Source organism: Epargyreus clarus, unplaced genomic scaffold (assembly GCF_041222505.1).
Source record: "Epargyreus clarus isolate Ecla_fem2 unplaced genomic scaffold, WU_Ecla_fem_2.2 ptg000012l, whole genome shotgun sequence".
NCBI classification, from domain to species: Eukaryota; Metazoa; Arthropoda; class Insecta; order Lepidoptera; family Hesperiidae; genus Epargyreus; species Epargyreus clarus.
Genome location: NW_027332220.1, coordinates 9,829,882 through 9,841,079, shown reverse-complemented (window position 1 = coordinate 9,841,079; position 11,198 = coordinate 9,829,882). Strand labels below are relative to the sequence as shown.

Genomic DNA, 11,198 nt, shown 5'->3' with positions numbered 1-11,198 from the left:
TTTCTTTTTAACGCGGGTGAAACCGCTGGGCACAGCTAGTTAACTTTATAATGTCTTTGGTCATTCTTATATTGTGTAATAATCAGTACATTGATGATAGACAGACGAACCATTACATCCATACTGTTAGGACGTGACAGGAAGCTCTTGTTTAAGCCACTTAGACTTCTTAGTACCAAGGTTGTAGCGTCAGTGGGTAATAATAACCATATGGTTATAAACCGCATTACATTCATTCAATACAAAATTATCAGGCATATTTTTTTTATAATATGTATAAGAGTAGCAGACGAGCATGCAGTCCACATGATGGTAAGTGGCTACTGCCGCCCATGGACATCTGTAATCAACCCCAGATAGGATTAGATATTCCTACCTGAGGTCGGCCACAGATGCACCGCTACCCCTGAGGACTAAGCTAGAACGCCTCGGAAAAGTGTGTCTCACTTGCCACACCCTTCAAACCGGAACACAGCTGCGCCTAGCACCGCTGTTATTAGGTAGAAATAGGTGTGGCGGTAGTGCCGCCGGAGTCGACCCACAAAGGGTTCTACCACCTACAATATAAAGCCTATAAGCATATAAAGCATATAAAGTGAACCTGTTAATTAATATGGCTATGGGCAAAATATCGGCGCGTCTGTGGCCGACCTTAGGTAGGAATAGCTAATCCTGTCCTATTCATATTTATATGGAAGTTGACAAAATGAGTCAGCCGTTCCTCAGTTACTACTTACGGACTCAATAGACCAAAATCTTATGCGCAGGGTCTTAATTTTGAAGCCAATAAGTATAATTAGCTTAACCATAGACCATAGTCCAATGTGTCTTACGATTAACTGCCGTAACACTTGGGATACACGACAAAAGTTACATAATGGCCGTTTACTTGACAAAATCAAAGCAAAATTGCTCCCAGAAACACCATTTGCAACAAAAAAATCAAAGCTTGCACTCCGGAAACGCCAGCAGAAATGAAAACTTGAATATTAATTATGTGCACTTTTGATATTTTTGAATGGTTGGGGAACAATTTTGCATTAATTGCTGTTATTAATTATCAGTATAAAAGTACTATCATTTGTGTGGTAAAAATATTCTTTTAATGCGCTTATACACCGCGCCGGCCTCTCCCTCCTTACGAATTCTCGATCAGGTCACGTGTCCTGACGCGAGTTTAACATTTTTTCCCGTCACAAAAAGTGCACAACGCCGCTAAAGACTTCACTTCAAAAACAAACCCACAACTCACAACTGATTACTAAAATACCAGTTTTTTCTGTAAAAAACAAACCCACAACTCACAACTGATTACTAAAATACCAGTTTTTTCTGTAAAAAACTCTGTGAGTTTGCTATGTTTTTGAACATATACTCGTAATAGAGGCAAGTGTAGTTTGAGGAACTAATTTAGATAAAAGTCGTTATTGAAATTACTCGCAAACACCTCTTTATGTGTATAAATCATCATCATCATCATCCCATTACTGTCCCACTGTTGGGCACGGGTCTCCTCTCAGAATTTGGAGGATTAGGCCATTGCCCACCGCGCTGGCCAAGTGCGCATTGGTAGACTTTACATACCTTTGAGATTTTTTTTATAAATCTCTCAGATATTCAAGTTTCCTCACGATGTTTTCCTTCACCGTTTAGCAAGTGATAATTAATTTCTAATACGCACATAACTTTGAAAAATCCGAGATGCGTGCCTGGGATTTTAACCTCGGACCCCTCGATCGAGAGGCCGAGTTTCTTAACCACTAGGCTAAGTGATAGCCTATGTATAAATATAACACATTAATTCCTCTTACATTTATGCAAAATAGCTTGTTATTGGAAACCTTTGTACTCAAATAAATAGGGCGTTGTTGTTGTTTGACGCTCATGTCTGAAGCTCATGACTTACTCATCTCATGATTACTAAATACGTTGTTTTGAACTGTTCCCTTTAGTTGTGAGTCATAGCAGCGTAATGACTATTATGTTGTTTTTAGTAGTAGATAAGTGTGCTAGTAGGAGATGCAAGTAGGTCGATAGGGGACATCTGTAAAAAACTCTATACAGAACAACTTCTACCAAAAGACAATGATAGGATGCGCTCCCACTCCCAAGGACTAATATTCTTATTGTTTTTATTAATATAAGATTATTGATTTTTTTAATATAAGATAGCAGACGAGCATGCAGTCCACCTGATGGTAAGTGACTACTGCCTCCCATTGACATCTGTAATCAATCCCAGATAGATTAAATATTCCTAACTGAGGTCGGCCACAGATGCGTGACTGGTCCTGATGACTTAGTTGGAACTCCTCGGATAAGTATGTCCTTACAACACCCCTCAAACCAGAACAGGGCATCGTTTAACACTGCTGATATTAGGCAGAAATAGGTGTGGCGGTGGTGCCTCCGGAGTCGAACCTCCTACCTTCGTTTATGTCTGATATGTAACTCTGCCGGCATCAATACCCCTCCACCGCAAACCGCAGACGCAGAACTGTTTCGTGCTAAAAAATCTTGTTGTGGTCGTACATCTCCATCAAAAACAGTTTTTTTTAAGTTATTAAAAATTACGATTTTTATAAAGCTGCAACTTAAGCTGTTGATGTTGGTAACGATGTCTACTGCAAAATAAGTAGTCTTAAATCACCAATGACGTCATCGTAATTACGCGTACATATTTCCTAGTAAACAACTATAACTGGATTAAGAACGAGTAAGGCCTTATAATACTCTCCATTCATACCACGCTTTGGCGGACATCAGAGTTATTCATACGAGAAGTCTCGTATGAGTCATGTAGTGTACGTTGTCTAACTATAGGACTACCATGAGTTTACAAAAGTATTACTCGCTAGCGACTGCGTAAAATAAATGTATGAAAAATTGTACAGCGCCTCTGGTGGTTACTCGTAGAACTAAAATCCATAGTGACGTAACTCGATACGTAAAAAACCCATCGAAATCAAATGTCATTATGATCTATTGCCATACAAATTCGGTCCCATGAGTCATTAATTTGACAGACGTTGTCAAGAAATACCGTAACGATAGTAGTTATGTTATTCACTAGCAAAATGACAATAGTTTTCTATTTACTATTTCTATAGTGGCATTTCTATGCCAACTCATGGTAATGCTACTGTACGTTGATTACTCACAAAAAATGAGTATGCGTGCTGATTAATCTTAAAAGAGTAGTGATAATATTTTGCGGTCTGATAGTAAACGTTTTAAGTACGAGAGGGGAGACCTGTCGCCCATGAGTATCTGTAACCAACTCCACAAAGAACAGAGGTTCTGCCTGAAACCGATCACAGATCCGTTAATACAGCTGAAAGTTTTGGTGTGGTAAAGGAGACATACTTTTCCGAGGTGGTCCAGCTTAGTCCTCAGAGGTACCGGCGCAAGTGTGACCGATCTCAGGTAGGAATATCTAATCCTATCTGGGGTTGATTACAGATGTCCATGGGCGCCAGTAATCACTTACCATCACGCGGACTGCATGCTCGTCTGCTACTCCTATATTATATTAAAAAACACTTATTAAGAGGTCACAACCCACAAGATCATTCGCCACACCTTTGAAACCAGAAAACACCACAAAGGTTTCCACCTTCATAGTTATAATATATAGTCAATGGTTCATTAATTAGTATTTCTTCGTGTTTATTACAAATATTAGAATCAATCAATTCGCTCTGAACTAATGTGTCGTACTATGGCTTAACTAAAATCATTTCACTCTGAAATCAGACCTCTAACCAGTACTGGGGTACTAGAGCAGGCGACATTTGTCGATGATTATGTCAAATAACGTTAGAATATAACTGAGAATATAAAGTATTATTCAGAAGAATACTATAAGATAAGGCATGATTAAGGAATAACAACATTTATATGAGCAACAAAAACCCATTTCATAGACTACTTTACGACATAATCCAAATTCTACATATACCTGCAAATCAGCGTACACAATTTATTAACCGACTACAAAACAAAGGTTATTACGGTTAGTTTTCAGACAATTAACAAGAAAACATTTTGAATTGTTAATGTTTTCCTTGGACAGATAGCCCGAAACGAATAAACAATTCTGAGAATCGAATAGCCCACCAAGCTTGACGTTTGAACTACAAATGAACCCGTTTATATCTCGCGGACCAGTTAAACAAGGCGTCAGTAGTGAGTTGATCGTCGCGAGAATCGGACGTGTCTAGTTTGTCTTCCAAAATGCATCGGCTAGTAGCTTTTGGGGTGCTTCTAGCACTTTTCGGAGGTGTTCTCTCTCACACATATCATTTAGGAGCGTGCCCAGTGGTAGAACCAATGCCAGGATTCGATATGAATCAGGTAAGCATTGTAACAATTGTATAGTATTGTCTTCATTCGTCAGTTGTTATTTAACTTTAATCACAGCGGAAGTTTTCGATTCAGTTAAATTGTCTCGCTTGTTATAAACAAATGGATAAGATTATGTAGATTGTATACCGACTAGAGACAAAGTTTTGTTATTGATTTGAACTGTAGTAACGTATTTTAAATTCAAATTGGTATATCTAACCGTAAAGTTATTTTTCCGAAATCTATCCTACCCATATAGTCCCTATGTCCATATCCATATATAGACAAGGGTTCGCTAGAATTAAATAATAAAAATAACAGGACCCGTCTATGGATAATATCTCTATCCTTTACCAATTTAATGAAACCTGTTCTCCATTGGTGTCCTGGGCAGTCACACAAGTCTTATTTATTATATTTATTTAAGCAAATGTACTGTATATACTGTATGTAAATTAAATATTTCTTATTTGATAGACACAGGACTTATTTTAAATACAAAAGAGAAAGATAGTCATTATTATGTTTTAGTAAATGTCATTCAATATCTAGAAAATAATCACTTGTTATAAGTCAGCAAATAGGGCTAATTAGGTAGTGTCAATAGAATCACTTTGACCTTAGATAAACATATGAGGGTTAACTGAGAATGCTGTTAGTAATGTTATGTTATATATCATAATTATACACCAATACTTGTATAGTTTTTATTTAAACTTTTATAAAATCTTTGTTAGAATACTTTACAAATAAAATATAACTACAAAAAACTTACATCCCATTAAATAATGTGTAAATCAAATCAAAATACTTGTATTGCACGCAATAATTCTTATCGCGAATAATATGCACCTGAGCTTCGCTGATCTTTATTGGAACTCACTGTAATCAAAATTTCGTCTGAATCAACTGTTTCTGTTCCAATGGTGGGCAGGAGTCTCCTTTCAGAGTAAAAGTGTAGGTCATAGTTCACTGCCATGGCCGAATTGATAGACTTAACACATTTAGGAAACCAGCTTAAGAGTTCTTAAATAAAGGTACGAAAGATCTTTAAAATTTATTCGCACTTAGCCAGCCCGGTGATCTATGACCTAACTCTTTCTCTCTGCCACTGTTAGACACAAAGACTTGTATTCATCGTTATTCGAGCAGGAATATACATTTTTAACCTTGTATACCCTTTTTTATAAATCAGAAGCGAAATTACATTGATGTACCGGGAAAACTTTAGTCGCAGTAACCGTATCCATTACTAATCAATTTAATATTAAAAAGCCTTCACTTTGAAGAGACCCGTGGACCCAGAAGAGACTCAGTGGGACAGTAATAAATGAAGATATTTAATATACGAGTCATAATTAGTATCAACAAAACCATTGCTCTGTACAAATATTATTTATGTAAGTATGTTACTTACAAAATGTGAATACAGCAATTTTCTTGTTTAACAAATATTTGCATGTTCCACAAAATAGTGAGATTGGTGACGCATTTCAAAAATAATACGTCTCAAAGTAAATATTAAACATCAGATGATAATGATAACTGTAGTCTGAGTAGACAGAAGGCGAAGAACAGTATAACTTGACCCGCAATGGCGGTCAGCGATAAGCCGATAACAGTATAGTGAATCATTTGTCATAATGCGATGTTGTGTGACTGAGAACTTACTTTTATGTAATGGGATAGGTTGAGTGCGAGTCGAACCCGCATACGGGTGGTTCCGTACCTGTTTCAGTGGTATTTTATTGTTTAACCTAACGATTAAGCAGACGTGGTACCTGATGGAATGTAGTCATCCGTCTATGTACAGTTGTGACGGAGGAGTCGCCGGTGCATCGCCCGCTTTGGATGGCTTTTTGTCCCTTTTTTTAAAAGCCCCATGTCATAGTAACTTCTTTATATGATTGATGAATCAGACGAGCATACAGTTCAACTAACGTCACAGATGCTTATGAATATCTGTGAGCAACTCCATATAAGAAAGAGCTGAAGCCGATGCCGCCGACAGATGCGTTGCCATATCTGAGGACACCCTGGGCGTGCTATTTCTTCCATTTTTTTTATTTTTACCATATGGTATCACAGAAGTTGTAGAAGTATAATAGATTCTGAAAATTTAAAGAACTTACCTTATACTGTTTGAAAACGACTACGATGACCGAGTGACAAAATAACAGACGAATAGAGGGATAGAGAGCGGAGGCTTAGTAATTAGATCCTAATTTAATCTTTTAGGTACGAATCCCTAGAAAATTGACAATTAATGGTTATATTTTTTGTAGCTTCTAGGAGTGTGGTATGTAGTTCAGAAGACGTCAACAGCGTCGCATTGCATCACGTACAACTTCACGCGGACAGAAGAGCCCGGGAAGTATGAACTGGAGCAGGTCTCGCAGCATTTTATCCTGGGACTTACCCCCTTGGAACATGACTACAGGTAAAAATTTAAATTTAAAATAGTTTTAATAAGAGATCCTTTAGAGAATTCTCTTTGTAAGTAAATAAGAATAAGGGCCTCTTTATTGTCAGGCGGTTATGGCATATGTCTGCGTGCTTGTTACCCGCATGCGTGAGTTAACTCGCTGTAGTCTGTGTCATGTGTGCAAGTGGCACTTAATCAGATAATTCACTTTGAAGTTAAATAAGGCTTAGTCTTATTCTATTTAAAAATAAAGGCCTATGTCTTTTTCCGAGAATTTATGTGCACTTGACCGTGCCCGCAGGCGTGAGTTAACTCTTTTGCGTCCTCTTTGCATAGATTAGTACTAATCTATGCCTCTTTGCGTCTTTGTGACCCGCGTGCATGCGACACGCATGATTCAAGTATTAATGAAACGATAGAATGCCAGTGGCACGCATGTGGACCAAAACCACATTCATTTATGTTTAAGGAGTAGACTTGGGAAAAAAACAAAATACTGTCACATACGGGCACACGTACGGGTACGAAAATATCAAGTGTTATTCAATTGGGACAATATGAAAGTTATTGGATTATGTATGAGTCATACCTTTCACTGATCTATACGGGACTTATATTAACACAGTTAAGTAACTGTCTACTGCAGATATATGTAAAAAGCCACAGCAACATTAAGATAAGAATATAAGAATTGATGTATTTAAAAAAAAACGCTTTCTACACTCACAGCCCCACACTTGGATTCCCTGTATCGTGGGTGTCATGGACACACAAATAGACAAATACACAAACACCCAGACCCAGAAATAGAAATCTACATTCATCATTTAGATATCTGCCTGGCCGGGGATCGAACCTTCAAAATATTGTGAAGAAAAGAATGATTTGACACGATATATAAATTGAGCCTATTTCTGATTTTTTTTAAGCCTTGAAAAACAAGTAACGTGCTCGCTTATTAGATTTTCAAAATTGTTATGGTTGATTTATAGCAAAATATTGATGAGTCAAAACATTGGCTTTTGTTCGCAGGTATAAGGGAGTTTTAACGGTACCTGACTCATCGGTTCCCGCAAGAATGAGGGTTAACTTCCCACTTAGTAAGTTAAAAATCACTACTTATAATAAAATCATATTCATATAATAAAATCATAAAATTCCGTTTCAAATCAGTAAATAGAATCAAATTTATGTTGTTGTCTTCAGTATCAAAGATGGTTCGGGCATTTTTAGTGTTCCGTATTCCTGTGACGCCTGTTTGATTTAATATTTTGCATTAACTCACTGCAGTCTCTTCGCGCCTCGTGTACGTTAAAATATAGTAAATTAGTATAGTAATTAAAATATAGTATGCTAATGGCACCCAGCGATGCCGGGAAGGACGGCGGTATGGGTGGCCGCAAACCGTCGTAAACTCCAGATAGAGTGGAAGGAGCTAAATGTCTCACCCAAGGCAAAGCCCGATAAGGGCATCGCGCTTAGAGGACTCCGGTTGTCTTCCATTGTAGATTCTGGAGTCCTCCACGTAACACCGAAGGCGGCCACCCTTGGGTTACGGGCTACACGTAAAAAAGCGCGACTTCAGCACCCTTCCACTGAAACGCAGTGCTTAAAGTTAGAAATAGAGCAATCAACCTACCTGATCAATCTGTGGCGTCATACTTGTAACACTTACTATTTCATTTCAGGTGTAGGAGGGTCAGCAAGCTACACGATACTGGCCACTGACTACACGACGTACGCCTTAGTGTTCACGTGTCAGAAGCTGGCCTTCGCTCACCGGCAGTCCGCTACCATCCTCTCGCGGAACAAAGAGCTCGACAAGATGTATTTAGATAAGGTAAGATCAGGTTGTTAGATAACTTTGGCGTCAACGTAACATTTAGACTAGTTAAAATCTTAAAGATTATGGAATTCAAGAGATTATGGTTGGCAATCATAAAAATAACAGAATTCAGAAAGGTAGGTAGAAATGTTAATATCAGGAAATAGTTATAGGAGCATGCTGTCCAACTGATTGTATGTCGCCACTGCATCCCATGGACATCTGTTACCAACCATAGATCAGATAAATGTTCTACTACAGGTCGGCCACAGTTGCGTTGCTATCCCTGAAGGCTATGTTTGTACATCGGATAAGTTTGTCTCCCTTACCGCTTTCTAAAAAAGGGAATACAGCAGTGCTTAACACTGCTGTTATTAAACAAAAAATGGTGTACTGATGGTGCGTACGTTGTCCAAAGGGCTCTTGATTATTCATCTCTTTCAGAATTCATCTTATATCGTTATACCTAGTATACTTTATCGTTACCTATGTATTTATACTCAGCGAATGTATACAATGCTTTTCACAGATGCGTTCTAAGCTGTCAGCATACGGCGTGGACCCGTACGATCTCTCCATCATCTCGCAGTCCGACTGCCCCAAGCATCCTAATGGAGAACCCAATGGCGTCAACATCAACATCGACCCCGAGACGTTCTCCTCCCATAACATCGGCGAAGCTGTCAGGAAGACTGGTGGCGTTATCGGTATGTAGCTTGTAATTACCAATAGTTTTTGTCATTGAAATTGCTAATGAGCATGCAGTATTCATGAATAAACTCCAGATAAAACCAGATTTCCACCTAAGGTCGAACACACATGCGCTGCTACCCTGAGGACTACTCACTTACTCTACCTGCTTGACAATGGTTTAAAGGATGTAGTCCTTTAAACCATTGTCAAGCAGGTAGAAAGTTCTGGTGGTACCGCCGGAGTTGAACCACAGAAGATTCTACCACATTTACTAACGTTACCAACTAAGTCCATATAGACAGTTCTATCTGAAGCCGATGCGTCGCTATTCCCAAAGACTAAATATGTCCTAATATATGCCCTTATATGTAAGTCGGCCTGAATCCACAGCTATACCATACCCTTCCACCGAAAGCCAGAACCGAATGCTCTGAGTTTCACTTTACTATCCAAGTCCTCGGGAATACGCATATACGCATATATACGCATACGTGATTCGGGTAGACCCCTAGTTTTATATGGAGTTGATCACATTATCTTCATGGGTGGCAGTGGTCACTTACCATCAATCACTCGAACTCACGCAAACCCACGTCATAATAAAAACCCTTAAACTACTTAAGCTTCTGAGTTTTTTTTTACTCATAACACCAATTTTTTCCAGCTGACGGTGTTGAGTATGTATGGGACGCTGGCAAGAAGGTGTACCACAAGGTGGCGAGCAGCAAGGAGGACCTCACTGAACAACCAGCCAGAAACATGTACAACCCTAACGGAGACGCTGAATGGCTACCCTAGACTCCAAATTTAATTTATACAAAAAGTACCAAAAATCTGTAATGCTTTAGGCCTGCCTATATTACGAGTATGTCTATGGATATATGTAAGTGTTAAACGCTGCTGTGTTCTGGTTTGAAGGGTGTGGTAAAGGAGTTATACTTTTCCGAGGCGTTCCAGCTTAGTCCTCAGGGGTAGCGGCGCATTTGCGACCTCAACTAGGAATATCTTATACTATCTGGGGTTGATTACAGATGTCAATAGGCGGCAGTAGCCACTTACACTCAGTGGGCTGTATAGTCGTCTGCTAATCCTATTTTATAAAAAAAACTACAGCTTAGGATAGAGGAGGGTACAGAGCATTGGTGTCAAGGTAGCAAACACCCTTTGCTAAGGGATTCCGGAATAAATAACAATTTTTTTTTTGCCTCTGCTGCTCTGCTGGGTCCATACCCATACACCCAAGATTTAACACCAAAGTACTTTGAGGCGAAATAAGATTTTATTAAAAGTATATTATTTTCAATCTTCCTGGAAATCATCAATTTTATTTTTACCATTTGTTGATTGACTGATAACATCAAAATGTTTAGTTATATTGACTTTTTTGGTTGTAATTAATATCTAGACTTAGCAGTGTTCTTGAAATCGAATTTAACATGTATCTAAATACTCACTAAGAAATAGTTTATTATTAATTATAGTATGTTTCATTTAGTATTTATGAAAATTTGTATTGATAACCATTTTTCTTGAATACATAATATATGAAATTATTAATTGTTTATTATTATTATATAATTAACAGCGAAAAGAACCAACATCTCAGTATTAAAAGAACTGAAAGTAAAAACAAGGCTATCAACCACCTGCCTCCAAAGAATTCTGTCCTACTTTGGTCATATAGCACGCCGGGGAGATGACTACTTAGTAGTAAAAATCATGGTAGTTGGGAAAGTGGAGGGAAAACGACCTCGGGGAAGATCACCTCGGGGAAGATCAACTAGGTGGTCTGACCAGATCAAAGGCCTCACCAAGATGTCTGTTACGGAGTGCTTTAGAAAAGCAGACGACCGAGCGTACTGGCTGGATATGCAGAACACCTGCATAAAAGACTTCCAAAGCAGGCAC

General features: G+C 38.4%; 1 protein-coding gene across 1 annotated transcript; it reads left to right on the top strand.

Moving 5' to 3' along the window:
• The first annotated feature begins 4,167 nt into the window (after positions 1 to 4,167).
• LOC140746382 (apolipoprotein D) lies at positions 4,168 to 10,146 on the top strand. The gene is made up of 6 exons (XM_073078507.1): positions 4,168 to 4,356; positions 6,633 to 6,787; positions 7,805 to 7,872; positions 8,461 to 8,612; positions 9,127 to 9,304; positions 9,955 to 10,146. Exons 1-6 carry the CDS (start codon positions 4,237 to 4,239, stop codon positions 10,086 to 10,088), a joined length of 807 nt encoding a protein of 268 aa, XP_072934608.1. The 5' UTR covers positions 4,168 to 4,236; the 3' UTR covers positions 10,089 to 10,146.
• Positions 10,147 to 11,198: the final 1,052 nt, after the last annotated feature.